The 26,541-nt window shown below is 43.4% G+C and overlaps 1 protein-coding gene across 1 annotated transcript in view; it reads right to left on the minus strand.

Annotated features, from left to right (window-relative positions):
* The window catches only part of LOC127639043 (sodium-coupled neutral amino acid transporter 4-like), a 35,117-nt gene extending 12,450 nt beyond the window's left edge, over positions 1-22,667 (minus strand). The window contains 14 exon segments of the mRNA XM_052120866.1: positions 295-419; positions 539-639; positions 2,449-2,528; positions 3,140-3,349; positions 3,351-3,404; positions 3,491-3,549; positions 3,628-3,710; positions 3,904-3,985; positions 5,101-5,193; positions 8,823-8,896; positions 10,490-10,605; positions 10,693-10,786; positions 11,167-11,318; positions 22,523-22,667. Coding sequence (XP_051976826.1) covers positions 295-419; positions 539-639; positions 2,449-2,528; positions 3,140-3,349; positions 3,351-3,404; positions 3,491-3,549; positions 3,628-3,710; positions 3,904-3,985; positions 5,101-5,193; positions 8,823-8,896; positions 10,490-10,605; positions 10,693-10,786; positions 11,167-11,273 — 1,278 coding nt within the window. The 5' untranslated portion in view covers positions 11,274-11,318; positions 22,523-22,667.
* Positions 22,668-26,541: the final 3,874 nt, after the last annotated feature.

The raw sequence follows: 26,541 nt of genomic DNA on the forward strand, positions 1-26,541 counted from the left end.
TGTGTTTATAGCGCCTCCGGTGGACACTCGATGTAACTGCAGGTCATTTTCTGCACTGCATCTGGTAATATTCCATTCCCCAGTGCTCAGCCCCTCCCTCAGTGTGTGTGTGTGTGTGTTTAACAGAAAGCATGGCCATAAAAACAGCCAAAGAAGCCACAGCTCTTGGGCGCCCTCTGTCTAATATATATATATATATATATATCACACACATACATACACAGAAATACAAAACATGTTCAAGTGAGTGAGTTTGTTGGTATTTTGTATGCAAATGTGTGTTTGAGTACTCACAGGAAACAACACGATGGGAACGGTCAATGTTACTGCCGTCAACACAGCCAAACGCACCAACAGAAGCATTGTATCAAACTTATACACCTTAGTGAAGGTGTGCAACAACTCTGCCTCCACATGATCTGAGAGAGAGAGAGAGAGAGAGAGTGTTATGGTAACAGGTAAAGTCTCCACTGTAATGTTGTGATGTCATAGGGTTGTATGTTAAAGGTGTGTGTGTGTGTGTGTGTGTGTAACATACCATAGAAGGTCAGATATCCAAAGAGGGCAGAAAGCAGATACATAACCAGCATTGCCAAAATCGACAGGTTTGAAACGGTCTGCATTTTCTTCCTTGATCGACTGCAGTCACCAAATGTAAACAAAAATATTAGGATTATTTTATACACGAGTCAGATATTGCAAGCAGATACTTTTAGGGTCATCCATCTTTTCTACTGTACATTGAAATGTTTCGATGCTTAATAAAAATAATTAAATATTTACGATTAAATAAATTAAAATAGTTATCAGTACTGGTTTTATTATTCATATTTTTTGTTAGTGGAGCTTTTTTTTTTTTTTTTGCAAACCGTACAGATTTATAACATTTACCATTATTATCGGTTATAAATAACATGTTGAATGATTAGTTATTTAAATAAAAATAATTATTACTTATTAGTAAATTAAAGCTCCACTAAAAAACAACAACAACAAAAAAAAAAAACAATTAGGAAACGTAAATGTAAAGTTGTTAAAAAAAATTAAAAGGCAAAACTGTACAAATGTATAAAATCTGCTTTTATATTGGTTTAAAAAAAATTACAATTAAATTTAAAAAAATTAGTAGTTATTGGTATTTTTTTGTTAGTGGAGCTTTAAAGTAAATACTTGTTTTTTTTTTGTTTCTTTTTTTTTACAGGCAGATTTACAACATACTAGGGCTGCACGATTATAGCTAAAATCATAATTGTCGATTATTGCCCTTGGTACTGTAATAGCGATTATTAATGTCAATTAAAATATTAAATGACCGTGACATCACAAACAAGCAACCATAATGTTCATCAGTAGCAGATTTCAATGGTGGATGTTTCTTTTAAAGGGCACCAATTATACCCCTTTTCACAAGATGTAATTTAAATCTTTGGTGTCCCCAGAATGTGTCTGTGAAGTTTCGGCTCAAAATACCCCACAGATCATTTATTATACCATGTTGAAAATGTATTTAACCGAGGAATATAAACGAGCTGTTTGTGTGTTTTTGTGTGTGTGTGTGTGTGTCTTTAAATGCAAATGAGCTGGCGCTCTCCGCCCCCGTATCCAGAATAGGGCGGAGTTTTGACATCTCCGCTTCGGATAACTAGACATCATAAGCGCTGATGAGGAAGAGACTCCGTCAGAAGTAACAACTTTGAGAGCAGAAAGTTTCCGAATGGTAATTTGATACATTTTTTTATTTGTTGTGGAGTTTTTTCAGCAGTTTTGCAACAATGGATGAGCAACACACACACACGCAAATACTGTTACAACGTTCGTTACATCTTCAACGGTGATCTTGTTCATGTATCTCTCGCGAATGCGCTCATTAAAAATAAAGCTGTCCAATTCTTCAGTATTAATTTTCGTGTGCCACTGCGAGCAGAGGTGGAACATAAAGCAATCATTTCGGCATTCAGACGGTTTAAAACTTGTGCATTATGATCAGTAGTCTTTACTGATAGGACGGAGGACTAATCTAGCAAAACTGTACAAATGTCTAGCGGCTCTGATTGGCTATTGCCGTTACATTGCTCAACGGAGATGATAGGACGGAGAGCTAATCTAAGCGGCTGTGATTGGCTATTGCCGTTACATTGCTCAACGGAGATGTCTGTGATTGGTTAGAACACTCAACCGCTGCATAAACACGTTGTAAATAGAAACCATTGACGCAAAAGGAGCAGACATGAACTGAACTAATCGTCTGTTTTCACGATTACATTATAAAATAATAACTGGTTATTGGTATCAGCGACATTTGTACGTTTCATAATTGTTAGTGGAGTTTTAATGGAAAAACTAAAAAAACTCAAGATTTATAGCATATGTTATTATATTCATTGTAAATAAAAATAATTAGCGTATAAGCCATATTTGAACATTAAAGCAATGTTTTTCTCCACTCACTCTTTCAGTTCACTGTAGATGGGCAGAACTTCAGGGTGGCACACGAATGCAAAGGCCAGAATGGGAACCGTGTAAACAGTCTGGAAAACACCACAAACTCCATGATGCTCTTGTAGTATGCAGTGTGTAGTGTGCAGTATGAAGTGTGCAGTATGAAGTGTGCAGTATGAAGTGTGCAGTATGAAGTGTGCAGTATGTAGTGTGCAGTATGAAGTGTGCAGTATGAAGTGTGCAGTATGTAGTGTGCAGTATGTAGTGTGCAGTATGAAGTGTGCAGTATGTAGTGTGCAGTATGTAGTGTGCAGTATGAAGTGTGCAGTATGAAGTGTGCAGTATGTAGTGTGCAGTATGTAGTGTGCAGTATGAAGTGTGCAGTATGTAGTGTGCAGTATGAAGTGTGCAGTATGAAGTGTGCAGTATGTAGTGTGCAGTATGTAGTGTGCAGTATGAAGTGTGCAGTATGTAGTGTGCAGTATGAAGTGTGCAGTATGAAGTGTGCAGTATGAAGTGTGCAGTATGTAGTGTGCAGTATGTAGTGTGCAGTATGTAGTGTGCAGTATGAAGTGTGCAGTATGTAGTGTGCAGTATGTAGTGTGCAGCTCTTGAAGTACGGCCCGTAAGCTCACACATGTCTTCATTAGACTCACTCACAAGTCTATATTTGTATTTTTACATCCTGCCGTATCCTCACCTGAGAATTGAACACAAAGTATTTGGGCGTGCACATGTCTGCGGCGTCTTCGTGGTGAGGCGTGAACTGCACCGTGGCATCGAGGACGGGCACGTGAGGATCCAGGTGAGGTCCGCTCACCGCCGCGTCAGAGATGTACGCCAGCGTTGAGACGCTTTGCAATGCGTACAGACCTAGCGCATCAGAACCGCTTATACTCGCGTTCGACTTCGTGTTGGTAAAAGAAGGGAAGAGGGCACGGGAGGATCGTCTTCTTATAGATCAACTGAGAGACCGACACAAACACACAGATGTATAATGTGACACCATACGACATTACGAGCTGTAATAGTCTCTGGAGAGTGAACGTACCACGCCCAGGAAGAACACCATGCAGGAGAGAGAAAAGCCGCTGGTGTACCCCAGATACCCTGCGGGACGAGAATACAGTGAGATACGCACTCCATGACATCATCGCACATGTATATACACGTAAAACAAAGTCTTACCGAGGTTTTTCAGCAGGGAGAGCGGCAGAATGATTCCGATGGACACAAACACCACCAAGTAATTTCCATTCAGGAACCATTCACTAAACAGATGAGCAGAACAGCCAATTAGCACCATTCCCTCTCAAACCGACCAATCACAGACACCAACACAATGCTAAGTTTGAGATCTCACATCAATCATTCACAGTGAACATTAAACCGTTATCTAGCATTATATATCATTATATACACTCACAAACGCTCATTTAACGTCAGTGAGGAACAAGCACTTACCCAGAATTCTCCTCCAGGCCGAGGAACGCTTTTATCACTTCTGGGAGCTCGTATTTGACAATGAACAGATAGCTGGACATGGCTGGAGACACACAAAAGAAAACTCGTTATTGGCACACATCAGTCAATGGCAGGGCTGGACTGGGAAGAGAAATCGGCCCGGGACTTTACATAGCAACTGGCCCAAAAGTTGAGCGGGGGGGTGTTCGCTGTCCTTTAATGCGTAACGTGGCGGCTCATTTTAGCTTATCGCGGCCCGTTTCGCGGCCGACCCGACGTCCTGCTCGATTGTCCCGATGGCCAGTCTGCCCCCAAAGTGCATCGGCCCACAAGTTGAGCGGGGGGTGTTCGCTGTCCTTTACTGCCTAACGCGGCGGCTCATTTTAGCTTATCGTGGCCCGTTTCGCAGCCGACCCACCGTCCTGCTCGGTTGTCCCGATGGCCAGTCCGCCCCCAAAATGCATCGGCCCACAAGTTGAGCGGGGGGGTGTTCACTGTCCTTTTCTGCATAATGTGGCGGCTCATTTTAGCTTATCACGGCCCGTTTCGCGGCCGACCCGCCATCCTGCTCGGTTGTCCCGATGGCCAGTCCGCCCCCAAAGTGCATCGGCCCACCGGGAAAATGCCCGGTATGCCAGATTACCAGTCCAGCCCTGACACTGACAGACATTCGAGACCGGGTTATTACAGTATATAAATTATTGCGCTTTATTTATCAGTATTACCGATTAATCGGTACCAATAGTTGCTTTTTTGAACTATCGGTTTTTGGAAAATATATACCTATAGTTGCCGATATTTTGGTTTCATTTTTTCCCCAAATTTAATTTTAGTCCTTACCATCACCCAACCTCATCTGGTGAATCTACAGGTTTTAAAAAGCTTAATTTTCTCTATATGTAATTATTTACCATCGTAACAGACCCAAATCTATGTGATTTCAAAATAAGAGTCCCCAGTGTACAATCCACCGATGAAACAGAAACTGATCATTTGCATAATCAGCCATTTTTTAAAAGAAGTTTCTTGCTGAAATTCATGATTACTAAAATTCACACTTCACTACATAGAAACAAAATGAAATAAATATATTGTTGAAATTAAAAAGTACATTTGTTCAAAATATACAAATCTGAAAAATACTAACATTATTAACTAAACAGCCAACTACAAGACAATAACAATCATTTATTTTACCTCCAATGTTCTGTAGAGTTATAGATCCAAATGCCGCCATTTTTCCCGGCCAGCCAAAGGCTTTCTCTCCAAGCTTTTCATAGATCAGTGAGCCTTCAGACAGAGGAAATTCACAGAGTTGCCATGATTCTTTAATGAATGTGCATGCATATGGTGTTATACTGAGTGCAAAAAAAAATGCTCTGCATGCACAAGATGATATTTTGAGCAAAAGGTATTTTTAGTGGGTAGTAGGAGAAAGCAAAATGTAAGAAATCGAAGCAAATTCACATTCAAATAAACTTTATTAAAACCACAACATTTTTGTTTGCTCAAAATGAATTTATCTTTGCAAGATACAACACTTCACAAAACTGAGTTCAAGTGCATGCAAAATGACTACACACTCAAAATATCATATTGCGCATGCATAAGTTTTCTGTGCTCTCGAAATATCATATTGCCCGTGCATACGTTTTCTGTGCGCTCAAAATATCATATTGCGCATGCATAAGTTTTCTGTGCGCTCGAAATATCATATTGCCCATGCATACGTTTTCTGTGCGCTCAAAATATCATATTGCCTGTGCATACGTTTTCTGTGCGCTCAAAATATCATATTGCCCGTGCATACGCTTTCTGTCGCTCAAAATATCATATTGCCTGTGCATACGCTTTCTGTGCGCTCAAAATATCATATTGCGGCGTGCATACGCTTTCTGTGCGCTCAAAATATCATATTGCCCGTGCATACGTTTTCTGTGCGCTCAAAATATCATATTGCGCTGCGGCATACGCTTTCTGTCGCTCAAAATATCATATTGGCGCTGCGCATACGCTTTCTGTCGCTCGAAATATCATATTGCGCTGCGTGCATACGCTTTCTGTGCGCTCAAAATATCATGTTGCGCGCGAGCATACGCTTTCTGTGCGCTCAAAATATCATATTGCGCTGCGTGCATACGTTTTCTGTGCGCTCAAAATATCATATTGCGCTGCGTGCATACGCTTTCTGTGCGCTCAAAATATCATGTTGCGCGAGCATACGTTTTCTGTGCGCTGAAAATATCATATTGCGCGTGCATACGCTTTCTGTGCATTGAAAATAACATATTGCGCGTGCATACGCTTTCTGTGCGCTGAAAATATCATATTGCGCGTGCATACGTTTTCTGTGCTCTCGAAATATATTGCGCGTGCATACGTTTTCTGTGCTCTCGAAATATCATATTGCGCGCTGCATACGCTTTTCTGTGCTTTCGAAATATCATATTGCGCGTGCATACGTTTTCTGTGCGCTCAAAATATCATATTGGCGGCGTGCATACGTTTTCTGTGCATTGAAAATATCATATTGGCGCTGCATACGCTTTCTGTCGCTGAAAATATCATATTGCGCGCGTGCATACGCTTTCTGTGCTTCGAAATATATTGGCGCGTGCATACGTTTTCTGTCGCTCGAAATATCATATTGCGCGCGTGCATACGCTTTCTGTCGCTCGAAATATCATATTGGCGCTGCGATACGTTTTCTGTCGCTCGAAATATCATATTGCGGCGTGCATACGTTTTCTGTGCGCTCAAAATATCATATTGCGCTGCGTGCATACGCTTTCTGTGCGCTCAAAATATCATATTGGCGCTGCATACGTTTTCTGTGCGCTCAAAATATCATATTGGCGCGTGCATACGTTTTTGTGCGCTCAAAATATCATATTGGCGCGTGCATACGTTTTCTGTGAGCTCGAAATATCATATTGCGGCGTGCATACGCTTTTCTGTCGCTCGAAATATCATATTGCGCGTGCATACGCTTTCTGTCGCTCGAAATATCATATTGCGGCGTGCATACGTTTTCTGTGCGCTCGAAATATCATATTGCGCTGCGTGCATACGCTTTCTGTCGCTCGAAATATCATATTGCCCGTGCATACGTTTTCTGTGCTTTCGAAATATCATATTACGGCGTGCATACGCTTTTCTGTGCTTCGAAATATCATATTGCCCGTGCATACGCTTTCTGTCGCTCGAAATATCATATTGCGCTGCGTGCATACGTTTTCTGTCGCTCGAAATATCATATTGCCCGTGCATACGTTTTCTGTCGCTCGAAATAACATATTGCGCGTGCATAAGTTTTCTGTCGCTCGAAATATCATATTGCGCGCGTGCATAAGTTTTCTGTGCGCTCGAAATATCATATTGCGCGTGCATAAGTTTTCTGTGCGCTCGAAATATCATATTGCGCGTGCATACGCTTTCTGTCGCTCGAAATATCATATTGGCGCTGCATACGTTTTCTGTGCGCTCGAAATATCATATTGCGCTGCGTGCATACGTTTTCTGTCGCTCGAAATATCATATTGCGCGTGCATACGTTTTCTGTCGCTCAAAATATCATATTGCGCGTGCATACGTTTTCTGTGCGCTCAAAATAACATATTGCGCGTGCATAAGTTTTCTGTGCGCTCAAAATATCATATTGCGGCGTGCATACGTTTTCTGTGCGCTCAAAATATCATATTCGCGGCGTGCATACGTTTTCTGTGCGCTCAAAATATCATATTGCGCGTGCATACGTTTTCTGTGCGCTCAAAATATCATATTGCGCGTGCATACGCTTTCTGTGCACTGAAAATATCATATTGCGCGTGCATACGTTTTCTGTGCGCTCAATATCATATTGCGCGTGCATACGTTATCTGTGCGCTCAAAATATCATATTGCGCATGCATAAGCTTGTGCGCTCAAAATATCATATTGCGCGTGCATAAGTTTTCTGTGCGCTCAAAATATCATATTGCGCGTGCATACGTTTTCTGTGCGCTCAAAATATCATATTGCACGTGCATAAGTTTTTGTGCGCTCAAAATATATATTGCGCGTGCATACGTTTTCTGTGCGCTCAATATCATATTGCGCGTGCATACGTTTTCTGTGCGCTCAAAATATATATTGCGCGTGCATACGTTTTCTGTGCACTCAAAATATCATATTGCGCTGCGTGCATACGCTTTCTATGCGCTCAAAATATCATATTGCGCTGCGGCGTACGCTTATCTGTGCGCTCAAAATATCATATTGCGCGTGCGTCACGCTTTCTGTGCGCTCAAAATATCATATTGGCGCGTGCATACGCTTTCTGTGCGCTCAAAATATCATATTGCGCGTGCATACGCTTTCTGTGCGCTCAAAATATCATATTGCGCGTGCATACGCTTTCTGTGCGCTCAAAATATCATATTGCGCGTGCATACGCTTTCTGTGCGCTCAAAATATCATATTGCGCGTGCATACGCTTTTGTGCGCTCAAAATATCATATTGCGCTGCGTGCATACGCTTTTCTGTCCGCTCAAAATATCATATTGCGCGTGCATACGTTTTCTGTGCGCTCAAAATATCATATTGGCGCTGCATACGCTTTCTGTGCGCTCAAAATATCATATTGCGCTGCGTGCATACGCTTTCTGTGCGCTCAAAATATCATATTGCGCTGCGTGCATACGCTATCTGTAGCGCTCAAAATATCATATTGCGCGTGCATACGTTATCTGTGCGCTCAAAATATCATATTGCGCGTGCATACGTTATCTGTGCGCTCAAAATATCATATTGCGCGTGCATACGTTTTCTGTGCGCTCAAAATATCATATTGCGCGTGCATATGTTTTTGTGCGCTCAAAATATCATATTGCGCGTGCATACGTAGCTCCACACATGTTTATGTAATCTCATGACTCACCTCCCTCTTTGGCCGTCATCAGTAACAGATGAACAGAGTACAGCGACAGGATGGAAACTCCAAGCAGAAGAATTCTAAAAAGAATAAAAAGAAAATTCAGAACGTTTCTCCTTCAGTTCCCATAGACGCTTTTAAATGGGCGATTCTTAGTCAGAATAAGCTGGAATAGAGCACAACAAGTACGCCTACTTTTTCATCCATCTTGTTTCCGGAAGTATTTTTCCCATTTATTTTTCCCATAGGGATTTCATGCAGTCCTTCATAACAGAGTCGTAAGCCATGAACCAAACCAACCATCTCTTATGTGAATCACAACATTAAAAACATTGATTTGAAGCAAGCTAATGCTAACGGCCTCTAAAAACCAACGGCGTTGATGGTTTGGTGTGCACAGGTTTAAGAGCTGCTTAAAACTCAGGTCACATCGAATTAACCCTCCCGCCGCAGCGAGAACCAAAGCAATGCCAGACAGAGAAAGATTAATGATGGTTTGGTCACTTGACCCCCGACCGCTGCATGCCACAGCACAGAAATATCCATCTGACGGAAGTCTCAGAGAATGAGCGACCGGCGACTGGACGGCATTCAGGTGACAGTTAGTACCGAAGATGTGCGACCACATTATCTTCTTACGGTTGAAGGGAACGTAAGGTCAGTGGAGGGTAGGCCACTCGCAGTTGACCGCTGTCAGTCACAAACACGCGCGTACGTGCGTGCACTTTCACCCCTCGCTGAAAGAGACGAGAGCCATTGGTTTAAAATAGCCGTCGTGTCTGCTGCAGCGATATATGTGGCGTGATGACACCAGAGCTGGTCCTGTAACAGTCTGAAACCCTGCCATGCAACACACATTCTTAGATAACAACCTCTCAAAGGGTTTCTGGAAGTGCCACATTAGCTACAAACAGAGACTTGGCAACCATTATAAACACGTTCGGAGGAGTTGTGTGTCTTGTAGCCCATTTCTTTTGAGGTTATATACCCAGAAAGCACACGTACATCTCCGGGATGTCTGTTTGAGAAAGGGGCGTAGCCAAGGGCTACCCAAAATAGGCCCAGAATATTATAGATTATTTTTTGACTTTGAATATATATTTATACGTTTGTGAATGCACCGCTTCTCTGTTAAGGAAAAGATATTGGCCCATCTATTTTTATTGAGGTCCACCCAAAAGTAATTTTCTTAACAGCTGGAGTCACGAGTTCGAATCCAGGGTGTGCTGAGTGACTCCAGTGAGGTCCCCTAAGCAACCAAATTGGCCTGGTTGCTAGGGAGGGTAGAGTCACATGGGGTAACCTCCCCAAGTACTAATGTTAGCACTTCTAACCAACATCTACTGGGCGAACAACATGGCTGGACACCGGGCATTTTCCCGGTGGGCCGACGCACTTTGGCGCCGATCAGGGGTGGACTGGGCATCGGGAGAACCAAGCGGGCCGGTGGGTCGGCCGTGAAACGGGCTGAGATAAGCTAAAATGAGCCGGCGCGTTATGCAGTACAAACCACAAAACGGCGCCGCGATATGCAGAAATGGACAGCGAACACCCCCCCGCACAACTTTTGGGCCAGTAGCTATGTAAAATCCCGGGCAATTTCTCTTCCCAGTCCAGGGCTGCTGAACACCATGTAATTAATATTCATGAGATCTGGGTACAAACATACTTACACAAAGAGCAAGATGCCGGTGTTGGCCATGGCGAAGGACAATCCCAGAATTCCACTGCCCATGATGGCGTTACTGAGGTTGAAGACGGACATACCAAACGACGCGTGACCCGGATGCTGAGAGACAGAGAGAGGGTTAGTCAACATTAGACACTTACAATAAGATATATTGATGTCTGAGATACATTTATGGTATATAATTACATATTCTTCCTGGTATTCCTCATATTTATTCTTCTTCATCATTCCGTTGGTGAGAAACTTCTGGCTCTCGGCGTCGTCTTCATCCAGAAACTGACTGTAATTCACAGCAAAGACTTCCATGAATGTTTCATCGTTTATCGTACAGGAGTAAACGAAATATTTCGGTTTGTAAATTCGATGGTTACATGTTCTCGGCAGCCACACGAAACGCACTGTGGTCAACACAAACCACGTTTACCCTTGTCAGCTCTTATTTAATGTGTTTTCCCAGTGAACTGTCCAGCAGGGGGCGCCAAAAGCGAGTGAAATGGTGTCATAATCGTTTTAATGATTAAAACGTACATCCCAAAGCTAAAACTTTCACCTAAAACCTAATCTATAGTGGTTAGTGTCGCTTCTATGACACTTCTCATCAGTATTTGTTCGCCCTGTCATACCCAACGGGGTTAATCACACAGCAGTGGCGTTACTGACCTGTTTATGGTGGCTCTCTCTGAATCAATGGGTTCTGTGAAGCGTTCGTCCATGCTGCTCTCGTCGTCCGCCTCTGTGCTCACTTTCCTCAGCTCGATCCGGCTCATGTCTGCCGATGTGTTGACGTCGTTTATGGAAAAGGAAAACTAAGCCTGGAAAGACAAGCAGAGAAATGTGAAACGTGATTGGAGAACGTCATCAATAAAGAGTTCAAACCATCAGCAAACATTAAACGTATTCAGAAACTTCGAGGATGAACCATACGAGCCTTCTGCAAACTCGGCTAACCAAGTAAACCATCTTAAAAGAGTAACTGATGGCGAAACAATCAACGTTGCCCCTAAACATCCAGGAGCTTGCCTCCAAATACCAGGCCTCGCGTTGGGACGTCAACTCGCCGCTCAACTAAAGCATCAAGTGCCACTTTGATCCCCTTTGACTCCAGAGAACATCACGGCTAAAATCAAAACAAGACGTCGCCCACATTATGACATGCCATCAAAATGTCCAGTGATCATTAGCTGATGCTTTAAAAGGTGTTGAAAGGGGTTGAAATCATTTAAACTTATTTGAGCGCCACGCAGGGCCATTTATAGCTACGAGCGTATAAGCGGCTGCTAGGGGCCCCTGAGCCACCAGGGAGCCTCGCAAAGTAAAGTCGTTTTTTAAATGTATCATTATTAATATTTGAATATACTAAAAGCTGCGAGTAAGCCTCAGGCAGCTCTTTTGGATCAATGACACAGTTATAGGGTGCCCCCTTGTGGCACGAGAGGGAAGGGAGGATGTAACTGCAAGCTAGTTGTACGCTGAAAGTGTTTTTCTTCATCATGAAGCACACATGCAAGTCAGGAGTGGAATAAAAGTGAAATGCAGACTTGATGGTGCAATGAAATAAACCGCAAAACAAATAGCTAGCTAACAGTTAGCAGTTTTGTCCTGTTTATTTGAAGGTATACATGTTTTCAGACATTTCTGCTAGCTGCTAGCTACTGTATATAACTTATAGAGACAGAGTAGCTAGCCAAGATTAGCTCACTGACTCAATGCTATCTTCATTTCAGTTAGTTAGCTAGCTAGCCAGCTAGCTGATGGTAGTTGCAACACTTGAGACGGTTTAATCAACCAAAAGTTCTTGTATTAGTCTTGTATGCGTTATTTTCAGGTGCCATATTGAAATATTATTTAGCGGCATCAAAAGCAGCTGGGGATTCAGGTACAAAGTCTTCGTGAATAGCCATTATTTAGCATTTAGCTCGTTTGAGGTGCACTTAACTAGTCATGCGGTGTCTAAATTAGCATAAGCTCATGAAACCTACATGCATAATAGCTTTGAAAGAAAAATGGCGTTAAAAACGTCAAATAGTGTTAGAATAACATGTCACACTGCATCAGCTAATGGTCTATACCATAGACTGTAAAAAAAGATGGCCGACGCCCCTTCGCTCTTTTCCATTGGTGAGAACTGAACCCGCCAGTGTCCCGATATGGCGCTGACATCTTGGGACTTGAGTCTGCGCAGTTGTGATTTCGGGACCAGACCTGCGCAGTAGTGAGCAGGAAGTAAAGCCGCGAAATCAAGGCCCCGCCCTCACTCTCACCGAATCAATCGCAAGCACACGCCCCTTTTGACTTATGACGGTGTGAAATTATTAATTATAGAAATTTAGATATTAAATTTAAAGCTCCAATCTCCTCAGTCTTCCGAAGATCCCGAAAAAAAGTCTGTTGGTGCTTCAGTGACTACTTCACTCAGAGAACCTGTCAATCACAGCTGTCAATCATGATGTCACAGCAGCGTTTTTATAGCATCAAATAACTAAAAACAAACTTATTTTGAAAACAAACACTTGAAATGACATCAACGTGATAGAAACGACAGTAAATGACAGAAACTATCTTTGGAAAAAAGATATGTGAAGTGTCATTTAATTGTTTAGTTGGTCTCACGTCCCGTTGAATAACATGGGGAGGCGGGGTTTATGACCTATACTAGGACCAGCCACCGGGGGGCGATCGAGAAGTTTTGGCTTCACTTTTGAGGGCTTGTGCGGTGGCACACTTGGTCTATAACCATCACAAGACACCCCAAATCTAAGAAACATAAAAAATGCATATTTTCCCAAAATTGAACGAAATATCAGCGTGTGTTTACATGCACACCAATAGGCTGAAACACTGGATAAAGCTGGTAGGAACACCAGTAAAGGTGTTTTCTTGCAAAAACAAGGGCAAAAATCTATGTGGCCCAATTTATTGATTTTTTTTTAATGATAAAGACCTTTAATGCACGACCTTACCCTGATAAAAGAACACCGTTTAACCCATTTGCATGACTTTGCATGATGTCATGAGCTTATTAACTTAAAAAAAAAAAACACATCATTTTTCATATTGCATGGGTGCAATGATGGTAGCTTATAAATTTGGCCCTTTTAGGGTTTGAACCTACAACCTTATGGTTTCTATCTCAGATTTTAAACCCCTAAGCCCTCTGTATTAACAGTGACAGCATGGGTGGATCTGATAAGTGTTGTTTTATATATCCAATCACTCACTCACACACACACACACACACACACACACACACACACACACACACACACACACACACTGAACAGTGTTGCACTAGTACTCTACATATCTGGCTTCTCAAAGCATGCGTTTGTTCAGTGTTTGTTTGGCTTGAGTGCATCTGTGCGTCTCCATGACGTATGCGCTCTGGAATCAGCCCTGTTTAGCTCGACCCCATTACACACCTGTTAAGAGCGCCTTTCGCTTACTGGTCCCAGGTTCAGCTATTTCCAGTCCATGTAGAGCACAAACCGTGCCGCACAAACCATTTCCTGAGTGCCCAACGAAGCAGGGAACATAACATAAGACTCTGATGAGCCAGTTAATAAGCCAAAGCCATTCTTTACACCCAATTACCAACAATCCCCCTTTTCACAGACAAAGCCCTCATTGATGCGATTCATAAATGCAGCCGAAGGGAAGGCATCAGCTGTAAATGACGGACTTATTGATAGATGAAAACGTTACACGGATCTCGTTATGAATGTACGCTTGGCCCAAAAGTCGGAGAAAAACATGCAACCTCTTTTGCGCACAAACTGATTGAGGTTTGAGGTTTGGTCCGTTTACTTGTACAGAGATTTTCGTAAAATCCCACTAATGTTGTAGTGGTATGATGCTAAATACAGCGGAATGTTATAAATGCGTCATCGGATTCAGCCTTAGCTATAGCGTTTATACCGCAATACATATATAGACGTTGCCAGTTCAAACCAGTTTAGCCATATATATATATATTGTGATATACACTGTTATGGCACTTTTCCGCTGCACGTTACGGTTCGACTCGACTCGCTTTACATTTCTGAGCTTGCATTTCCACTGCAGTTTAGTGCCGCCTCAATGTGGGCGGGATTATAGGCTGATCGCCATAGTTGCGCCGCCTCTACTGCCGTGACATCATCTTAAAGGCGACACAAACTGACCATAAACAATAACACGACCGCTAGCTGTTAGCTACTAGCTCATTGTGCTGCATAAAGCAGTTGTTCATGGTGATTTCACACAAGTGTAACAGTTAAATTGGTTGTTTTAGAAGTTTCCAGTAGCTGCTCAACTAAATAAAGTGAAGCTTTCAAGCAGAGTATAGAGTTAACGTAACAAAACGTCCCATCCTCCATCGTGGACGCCAACAACGCCATGACCGAGTCCAGCACACTCTGTCCCATTGCTCGCCGGTTTAGATAGCATCCATTTGGTCGAACCACTTCCACTTTTCCATGATGGTTCTGTAGCCACTTACGTTTATTCATCTTTTCCCTACACTCTTGGTAGGTCCGGCGGTAGCCGTGTGCGACCAACAGCCGAGACACTTCCTGAAAGACTTTGTGTCGTTCGTCGCTAACGAGAGGAACGTCCGCACCTCGTTTTATCGACCACGGTGTGGTTTTGCGCACAGCCAATTCATATTACAATTCAAAAGTCGCGTGAACCAATGATACGGCTATCGCTGTTGCTAGCTTTAAAACTAGCGGGTTGACGAAAATCCAGTGTCGCCGGTAGTGACGATTCTCTCTGACCAATCAGTGATCTGCAAGGTTTTGACATCACATTTAGTCTCGGCTCGCTTGGAACCTCGACCGATGTGGTATTAAAAAAAGTACCAGGTACCAGGAACTATCCACAGTGGAAAACCCCAAAAAAGCGAGCAGAGGAAAAGCCCCATTAGCTCATTGTTGTTATTATTGATATAAAATTACCCTAAATTTGTATCAACCATTTAAATATTATGTAACTTCAGCTGTACCAATTTGTCAGACAAAACCTCCAGTAACAAACTCAAGCCTACTGATACCAGAACAACCATTGTATAACATAGACTGTAAAAAAAGATGGCCGACGCCCCTTCGCTCTTTTCCATTGGTGGGAACTGAAGCCGCCAGTGTCCCGATATGGCGCTGACATCTTGGGACTCGAGTCTGCGCAGTTGCGATTTCGGGACCAGACCTGCGCAGTAGTGAGCAGGAAGTAAAGCCGCAAAATCAAAGCCCCGCCCTCACTCTCACCGAATCAATCGCAAGCACACGCCCCTGCACTTTTGAAGGTGTGAAATAATTAATTATAGAAATTTAGATATTACATTTAAAGCTCCAATCTCCTCAATCCTCTGAAGATCCTGAAAAAAAGTCAGTTGGTGCTTCAGTGACTACTTCGCTCAGAGAACCTGTCAATCACAGCTGTCAATCATGATGTCACAGCAGCGTTTTTATAGCATCAAATAACTAAAAACAAACTTATTTTGAAAACAAACACTTGAAATGACATCAACGTGATAGAAACGACAGTAAATGACAGAAACTATCTTTGGAAAAAAGATATGTGAAGTGTAATTTAATTGTTTAGTTGGTCTCACATCCTTTTGAATAACATGGGGAGGCGGGGTTTATGACCTATACTCGGACCAGCCACCGGGGGGCGATCGAGACGTTTTGGCTTCACTTTTGAGGGCTTGTGCGGCACACTTGGTGTATAGCAGTTCAATGACAACTTACCAACGACACCTGACCACACTTTAAACTTTCAACAGGTATTCGATCAGACACCACCGTCTCCAAACACATTACTGATGTAGCCAGTCAAGGCAGCACTACTTTGAATTTACGCTTTTGGCAATAAAACACACAAATGAGATTGCTTCTCCTAGACAGCAATGATAGCATATAAAATGCAAATGGAGGACTCCTTTGAAAAATACCCTCACATGTGTCTCCTCTAGAGTTTCAGAAGAGAACTAAATGTCCCAGACTGTGCTTAGATTTGCCAACACACCACGTCTTGAAGATCTCAATATGAACTTTGCATCAAATTCTTCCAAAAGCTATCCCATCCACGCTAATGTCTGCACGGCAACACGCGTCTCGGATCATCACCAGCATTTCAAACGAACAAACCAAACGCTGCAGCGTCAACTCCAAGTCATTGAAGTTCTGCTGTCCTCCGGCTGGTCTGCTGAGGATCTTGGAGCAGCTGGAGTTGCCCCGAGTGCTTTACGACTTGAGAAACACTCGCTCTTCAAACACAACGTCTGTGTTTGTGCTTCAACCTGCATTCCTGAGCTACACAACCAGCAGTGACACCGACCACACACACATTTTCACACCAAACACAACAGCACTTTGCATGCATCTTAAAGAGTTCACTAGCTTCAACCAGGTTATGATGAGTGTTAACAGAGGATTGGTTACTCACAGCACTCACAGCATGAGCCGGTAAGTTCCAGAACACGAGATGTGCTGACACTAGAATGATGAGCTTTGTTTTTAGCCCTGGAGGCGAATGGCAGCTTTAAAGAGCGTAGGGAGGGCCCTTTTTAACCAATCAGGACGCTGCTCAACCATTTAGCGTGACGCTGCGCCCTCCTGTCACCCCGCGGGCGCCCCTCCCACCTGCGTCACTAGAGGGCATAACTGGGCTTCCAAAATGAGTTTGAGATAAGAAATGTGTTGCATCACCTTCTGTTTGCACTGGGGCGAGAATTTGGGGGGTTGCTCGTCCTCAGGGGCAAAGATATCAGACTGACTTTGGACTTCCCTTATATGGAGGGACTCCTCTCAACACAAGCAGCCAATCAGCTGCTCTGGATCAAGGGTCAAAACACACGGAGGAATAGAGATTCACTCCATCACCGGCTTATTCGAGTCGGGTCACGGGGGCAGCAGCTCCAGCAGGGGACCCCAAACTTCCCTATCCTGAGCCACATTAACCAGCTCTGACTGGGGGACCCCGAGGCGTTCCCAGGCCAATGTGGAGATGTAATCTCTCCACCTAATCCTGGGTCTTCCCCGAGGCCTCCTCCCAGCTGGACGTGCCTGAAACACCTCCCTAGGGAGGCGCCCAGGGGGCATCCTTACCAGATGCCCAAACCACCTCAACTGACTCCTTTCGACACAAAGGAGCAGCGGCTCTACTCCGAGCTCCTCACGGATGACTGAGCTCCTCACCCTATCTCTAAGGGAGAAGCCCGCCACCCTTCTGAGGAAGCCCATTTCGGCCGCTTGTACTCGCGACCTAGTTCTTTCCGTCATGAGATAAATTGGAGTGATTTCAAATGTTTGGAATGGTTCGAATCTGCAGCACTTTGCTTTCACGATGCACGCGAATTGCTCAAGCGGATCATGAGCCCCGTGCGTGCACACAGAACAGCATGCCACCCATTCACTCTGAAGCACAGACAGACCATGTACTCATTTAAAATGACAGGTTTAGCATTTAATAATCACATATAGCTGAGGGGGTCTGGTATCTCAGCGAGTTAAGACGCTGACTACAACACCTGGAGTCACGAGTTTGAATCCGAGACGCGAGGTGTGCTGAGTGACTCCATACCGCCGCGTCCTATAAGCAGACTGCGCAGTCTGCGTAGGGCACAGACTCCCTAGGGGGGACACCATCTTACCCTAGGAGGGCACTAGAAAGTCCTCCGGTTTCCCTTACTCGCACGTTATACGTTATTCAAGGACCCGAAAGCAGTTGCGTAACACAGATGATCGCTTCACGCTCTTATCACACGAACCCCTCAGCGTAGGGCATCAATTTGGCCAGCGACGGCACTGTACTCCAGCCAGGACTCCTTAGCAACCAAATTGGCCCGGTTGCTAGGAAGGGTAGAGTCACATGAGGTAACCTCCTCGCGGTCGCTACAATGTGGTTCTCGCTCTCGGTGGGGCGTGTGGCGAGTTGTGCGTGGATGCCGCGGAGACTAGCGTGAAGCCTCCACACGCGCTACAGTAACACGCTCGATAAGTCACGTGATAAGACGCGCGGATTGACGGTTTTAGACGCGGAGGCCACTGAGGTTCGTCCTCCGTAACCACGAGGACCTGGAGCACATTGGGAATTTGGCATTCCACATTGAGGAGGAAAATAATCACATATTGCTACGCTGCGAATTTGGTTATTTTGATTAATTATGCATCCGTGAAAGATCATGAAATTAGTCCAATGACACACCCTTGACAGAAATGCAGTGGCCAAATAAAAAGTGCATCCAAATCGTAATATGCGCAACATTGCTTTACATTTATAGCGCTAGCAAAATCAACGGGATAATATCACGAATATTTAACAGATTGCCCAGTCCAACTGTATAGAACAGGAACTATCATTGTTGCATGTCCTGCCATTAGAAATATTGTTGGGGTGGACGTGGTTGCCATAGAAACCAGAGAGAGATGCCACACAATGAAGCCATATTTCACAGTCAAGTGCCGTTCAAACAGCCCCGAACAACGAGAAGACACTCCTTAACACAGACAAGCACAAAAGAGACGTATTAAATAACCATTTCAATTAAAAACATGTCGTTTGGTGTAGAAGTGCAGTGGCTTCAGATCCAGTGAGTCAACATGAAACATAATGGGAGACTGACTTTATCCACTGGGAGTTGATTTGATGGCGTTAAGTGTCTCATTTGTGATGTCAGCCGAAAAGGAAAGTTGTCATATTTTGATGAACTATTATTACAAAGACAATTGTATTATTTTGAACAATGTGCACCGATTAATCATGAACAATAAGACCAGGAAAGTGCTTTCATGTAGACTTGAGCTCACAATGGAGTCTGGATGTGTGACTGTTCTCATACTTGCGAGATGCCATCACGGTCTCGGTGCAACCGAGGGGGTTGGATGTCAAGCGCTTGCTGAAGGCTGAAGAGCCGCAGCAGGACTGACAGCTCTGAGATTTACCCCCGACCCTCCATATGCCTCAAAATTACATGCATACATCAACCTACAAACAGCAGGAACTTCAACCAACTCAATGCAAAAAATCGAAAAGGACACACGCCACTACACTTCCTAAAGAGCTACGGTTCATGCCAGTCTGAAATCAGGCATACAAGTGTTTATTCAAGGCAATAGTAGATTTGCTTAGCATTATGTTGCGTGAAAACAAAGTGGTGCTATCCCCAAACTGCTCGGGAACCCTTAGGTTGCGGTGGAAATGAAAATGGACAAGTTTTGCATCGACGTGCCAAAGCGTGGTGAAAAAAAACAACCTCACTTCCTGTCTAGAAACCTTTACGCCAAATGTATTCATTGGAATAGCACAAATCTGCAAGTAATGTTGATTGGCACATCTCAAGATTATTCGACACAAATCTGGGAATGACCCAATGAACGAGTTCAAAAACGTATGAATTTAGTGGGTGAAATTATAGTAAAAATTTGAGCTGTAGGTGGCGCTAGAGGGTTTGCGATAGAAACCCCAAACTTGCCATGAAAGAAGCTGAGACTCCTTTTTATCTGTGTACCAAAATCTACCATGTTTTACCACACGGTTCCATGGGCACTCGTAGACTTCCTGTTAGCGGAATTCTAAAGGCCAAAGTAAACGTCGTTATTCTGTTTGTCCACGTGTAGCCTTCCTTTTCTAGATGATGACAGTCCACGTGAATATCCCAAAACAGTCGCTGTGTGCAAGCGTCAAAAGCGTCCATATGGGCTTGCGGTCAAAATAGCAAACTTTGACAAGCTAGAACGCTCGACTACACGTGACAACAGATAATAAGTAGATACAATACGTGCCAATACACCCCTAGTGCCCCTAATAAACTACTAGACCAAGTGAATTTAGAATTTACAAGCCTGATTAAGAGTTTCAGAGATCTACTTTCCAACTTTCCTAGTTTGTCATGTCCTTGGTTTCATCGCTCTGTCCACCGTCTTATCAGTTTATTGATTTCTTCATTGCTTGTGACAGCAGTGACGTAGCAGAACGGATACGGACTGTCCTGGACTGCTCGCTCTCAGGGCAAATAACGAGCACGGAGGGTAAATGACGACAAATCAAATACTTTTAAGGCATCAGACATCAGTTTGGCCTGAACGGTACGGTGGAAAACATCATTTATGACCTCATGTGCACGCCAGATTTGACATCATTGACCAAACTTCCTCTGAACGGGACTCCACGGGAAGTACAGCTGAAATGATTGACAGCTGTCTTTCATGACCGAAGCCTACCGTGAGGTTACTAGAGTTCAAAGAATCATGACACTGCAAAGTCATTGTTAAAGTTATGCAAGTGGACAAGTTATTAGTGTGTTAGAACGGGGTTTACTACACTGGGCCTCAAAGTAAACTGAAGTGCGTGCCCAAAAAGTTCATGAATACAAGTGTTGGATGGACGGACGGACGGACTTCACCATGAGAGATAACGGTGTTTGTGAAAGGGGCTCTCCGTAGTGTTTGCATAGTGCGTTTGATCTTGATTTTTGATCTTAAAAAGTTGTTTGGGTAACCCAAAATCAACTCTGCAATTGTGCAAAAGTGCAAAAAGCATCCAAACACCCTTTAAAGCCCACTCGTTTCGCTGGACGCAAACTTTGGTGGAGGGGACGATTATCAGTCTTAAATTTGGGTCTATTCCTCAAATGCTTTTGTTTGGCTACAGAAGACTTGAACTATGGTGCACAAGTTATATGCCCTAGTTTTAAGAGACTTTTAGGGTCTTCCGGGCCTTTAACAGCAATCGCCACTAGTATGAACTATCGTTGTATGGCAAGAACTGTCTGAAGATTCTTCAGAATGTCTCATCTTGTGTCCAACAGAGAAAAGAAATGAAACCGCATCAGTGCGAGTACTTGAGGACGAACTAACAAGCACATCTTAGCATCATTGCAATACTTTCTGATGATGTATTGTGTATTATAACATTGTCATGTAACGAAACGGGTCGTTTTTATCTTTTCCAAGTTCTTTCAAAATACAAGCACATCTGAAACAGTAAAACATACATTAATAAAACATTTAGCCGACAGGTAAAACATACAAACTTGGAAGTTTAACCCTACACGTGTTAGCAAGAACAATCAATTGTTCCACCTATTAATCGTGAATTATTAAAGACCATCAGCAGTTTAATATGAGTGTGAATGAGCATCATGGATTACCATAAATAAACCAAAATACAACTACACACGAATTAACTAGAAGAGTTAGCTCACTCTTGTGTATTATAACTTTGGCCAATTTGTTTTTATAACTTTTGTGCACAAAAAAACAACAACAAATAAATGCAATAAGAACAACGAGTTTCTCAAAACTACATTTAAAGTTCGTTGTAAACCCATGTGCATTCTCACCAAGCTCATCTGTTTCCCTACTGCACCACAAACAACCCTTTCTTCCTCCCCCAAAAGTCATAAAAGTACACCAACACTCCAGAATGGTAAATGCATAAAAGTATACATGAGAAAATATGTCTATTATGTGTATTGAAACTCTATAAAGTACAGATGCTTTAATGCTGCACGTTTGATTCGCTGATGCAGCTCCGGCTCGCGCCAAACAAACCGCTTTGTCCGCGCGACACCAAAACAACGCTATTCATAATAACACAAAATATACACATTTCTACACATTTCTAGATTTAAATAGTTGCGAATAGTAGAGCAAAGTAAAACTACACTGTTTCAGAAGCTTTGCTTTAACGTTAGCACTCTTAAAACACCTCATAAGGAAGGAAAAAAAACATATGCAAAATAAAATAAAAGTTGCATGCAAATTTAGACATTTCTGAATTCAAAGTTTGTATTTGTATTTTTTATATATATATATATAAATATATATATATATTTATATATATCCCTGGACGACTCATATAAACTTAACAATCTCACGCTGAGAGATAGTAACACTCCTGATCGGGTCGTTTACATTAAGTGATGCTTTCTTGATGTATCGTTATATCTCACAGTCACACAAAACACTGAAGCTGCAAATGCATGTTTCACTGTCGTTCTGGTAAATAAATGTGTGTGCATGTGAGAAGAACCCACCTGGAAATACCGCAAATCTCTCCGGGTGAATAAAACACGAGTGGACTGGTGGCTACCCCTCCACATCAAACCCTTTAACTGGGAGGAGCGCGTGGAAATTTCCACCATGTGATGGCAAACCATTCTCGAGCCTCATATTACAGCCAGTACAAGACGCGCGCGCAGGTCTGGTCCGGTGGAGGACCCGTGTGCGGTGTGTGACTGGGGCTCGTGAACACTGGCGTTTCATTAATCGTGATAGTTTAATGCAAATGACAGAATCCTGAAAGGTCATGTGGTTTCATTCATCTCTACTGGACTGATCTGCAGCTCAGAAATATATTACAGTACATGCATGCATCAAACTATAAGATCTGATGCTTAGATTGCATGTCTAATGGTCTCTCTCTCTGATTATACTCTTTCATATGTATACATACTTTAGATGCATATACAAGTTAATGTTTATTTTGCACAATTGCTTATTGCACTCAACTGTGCTGCAAACATGTTGGCCACACAAACACAACAAATTGTGTCATGCTAATAAAGCACACTAATTCTTATATACAGTATATCTTATACAGCTTGTATATATATATATATTCTTTGACTATAAAGATTTGTTGTTGAACATGCAGGATGGCTATATTCCAATTCAACACTTGCAGAAACCAGCAAAAACCTGCACAAACCTGCTTGAATCAGCATGAAAAGCAATGCTGGCTAAACTGGTCTCCTCCTCAAATGTGTCCCATGATAATAAGCCATGAGTTTTCTTTAAGTCACTTGCGAATGGTTGAACAGATGTCATCTAGTACATGTTAGTTTAGCGTCTGAACACAAGGTCACTTACACAGTCCCAACTTAATTCAGATGAGCTTGCTTTTATTTCCTCAGAGAACAGATATCACTGCAGCACAACTCATGTACATACATGTGAAAGTCCTTGAGCCAAATCCCACGAGTGAAATCCAGAGATGAAGTATGCAAACAATCCACCAAATACAGTTGAGACATTAAAGAAGTGTTGCCTTTAAAATGCAGAAACATGGTGGTGTTAGCTCTGACTATCAATACATTAAACAGATACAAAATGACAGAAATATACAATATATATATATATCTATTAATATCTGTTATTCTTTCACAATATTCCTTTAACTTTATCCAGGGAGTGACGAACAACAGCACAAGCATGTGACGTTTTGTGCTTTTTGTTACTTTGTGTCACTCTGGAACATTCCACAGTCTTTGTTTAAATAACATTAATCGTCATGGCGAAATAGAACTTCAAAAGAACTTCCTGTGACTCACATCAGCTGACTTTCTCCATATTCCCTGTTCATTGTGTTGCTTATGTTGTGTAAACAATCAAGTTATAATTAATGATGTTTCATTGTCTGATGTTGACATTCCCGTTTATATAAACACACACTCACAACCCCAATTCTGAAAAAGTTGCGACAGTATGAAAAATGCGAATAAAAACAAAAATGAGTTTGCTATATTAAAAACACGACAACATCTAGACATTATATGGAAATTAATTTCATAGTTTTGTTATGTACAGTACTGTAACGTAGTTCAAGGGAAAGGAGGCGGCGAGAACCAGCTTGACAATGTAAATAATATTATAATTAACAACTTAAACAGAAGACAAACAAACACACACATGACGGACATGTCCCTAAACGATCTCTCTCTCCCGCACGATCCTCCGCAGTCGACCTTTATCCCTCACGGAGGCTTGATGAGCCTGATACGGGACCGGGTGTGTGGGGGAGGGCGTGCCCTAAGCCCTGTCTACCGGCAGGTCAGCCCCGTCTACCTGGATGAGGGAGGGAACAAGGTGAGGGAAACAGAAATAATTAAACTGGGGGGGGGGGGGGTACTTCCTGTAACAGTGTAGTAACCCCCAAAAAAACACTGTAAAAGTTAAAAGAGCGGGAAAAGGCCAACGCGGAGCGGCCGTGAGAGAGAGAAGAAAAAAAACCCTCTTAATCGGCAGTTCTCCGATTCGCCACAGCTTGTTCCTCGACCACTCCTCCAACGGACGACAGCCGCGCCTCTCCGGGCGGATCGGAGGCAGACCTCCAGCCCCTGGCGGACGGAACGCTACACTGCGTTTACGGGAAACAGAAGGAGTCTCCTCCGCCCCTGGCAGTGGTTCACCCACTCCAGGTGGTCGGCAGCGAGCCCCTCCCCGCTCGCGGTCGGCGGTCTCAAACCCCGCCACATTTCAGCGGCCGGTAGGGGACTCCTGCGGCCCTGACAGCTCCAGGCGGTCGGTTAGGAGCCCCTTCTCCCCTCGCGGTCGGCAGCCGTCGTCCTCTTCCAGGATCCTCGTCCCCCGGCAGATGGCCGCGGCTGCTCCGTTGGGGTGGACGGTAGTGGCAAGAACTCTATTACGGCGTACCCCTCCTCCTTCCCAGATTTCGGCACCAGTGTAAAGAAGTCAATGGAAAGGAGGAGGCGAGAACCGGCTTTTCAATATAAATAATATTTTAATTAACAACTTAAACAGAAGACAAACACACACATGACGGACATGTCCGTTAACGATCTCTCTCTCCCGCACGATCCTCTGCAGTTGACCTTTATCCCTCTCGGAGGCTTGATTAGCCTAATACAGGACCGGGTGTGTGGGATCACGACCCCGCCCTCCGCCTTCCTGCTGGAAAATGCCGGGACGTCCCTGGAAAAGACAGTGCTGGATGGCAGTATATGTTGCTCCAAAGTTTGTCCATATCTGTCTGCATTAATGGTGCCCACACAGATGTGAGTTACCCATGCCATGGGCACTGACGCACCCCTGGCCCATACAGACACTGGCTTTTGGACCGGATGCTGATAACAGCTTGGATGGCCGTTTCCCTCTTTGGCCCGGAAAACACAACGGTGCATTTTTCAAAAAGTGTTGAAATGTCTCTACAGACCAAAAAACATTTTTCATACTGTCCCAACTTTTTCGGAATTGCGGTTGTACAACCATATTTCTTTCAAAAGGCGTAGTGTCGGGTAGTGTGTGCTTTCCCAAACATAGTCACAGTGAATGCAGCATTAAGGGATGTTCTGCTGGGAACTCTCTAACCTGGAGGGCTCTGTGAAAACTCACATTGTCCCAAACAACAACATAGATGGGATGCTCATCCTGCTGCCCTAACAGAGCATCTCGCATGTGATTGAGGGAAATGAGGAGCTGGTGAGTGTTGTAGGGCCCCAGGTTGGCATGATGGTGGACAGCCCCATGATTGCTGATGGCAGCACATAATGTGACATTGCCACCACGCTGCCCAGGAACACCAACAATGGCCCGATGGCCAATCACATTACGGCCTCTCCTTCTCCTTTTGGTGAGATTAAACCCAGCTTCATCCATGTAGATGTATTCATGGGGTCTTTCCATCGCATCCAGTTGAAAAACCCTCAGTAGAAATAGATATAGTTTTGTAAGTGATACGGAAAAAGTGATTTAGGCCACTACAGTAAATCACTACTTTATCACACTAAGGGCACTCTGTACAGCGGTTTCATGCACAGTCTGATGCGCTTGAGGACACGATCAACAGTAGAGAGGCTGACACTGTTGATACCCTCAAAATTGACATGGTCCTCAATGATCTTCTGCTGAATTTCACTCAGTTTAATGGCATTGTTCTCACGGACCATATCAACAATTAGGGTCTCTTGGTGTGGGGAGAACATACCTGTTACTGTTCTTTGTCTTCGCTGTCCACCTCGACCTCCTCTCACACGAACTCTTCCTCTCAGATTTCTATCCATTGTAGGGCCTCACAAACCAGTGCTCTCTGAACTGCCTTACTGTATATGTTCCCTCACATCATTAGCCACAAGTGTGCTCAATTTTGAGTTGTTGTGTTCAAGTGGTGACACATGTGCCTTAATTGTGTTTGACTTTTGTCACCTGTGCTCACCATTATGCAGCACGGGTGCATCACAATGAAAATGTGTTGGCAAGTTGTGTCTAAACAGGTGAAAAGTGCTTCTGGTTTTGCCAAAAGAGTGATTGATTCAAT

Source organism: Xyrauchen texanus, chromosome 47 (assembly GCF_025860055.1).
Source record: "Xyrauchen texanus isolate HMW12.3.18 chromosome 47, RBS_HiC_50CHRs, whole genome shotgun sequence".
Lineage (NCBI taxonomy): Eukaryota > Metazoa > Chordata > Actinopteri > Cypriniformes > Catostomidae > Xyrauchen > Xyrauchen texanus.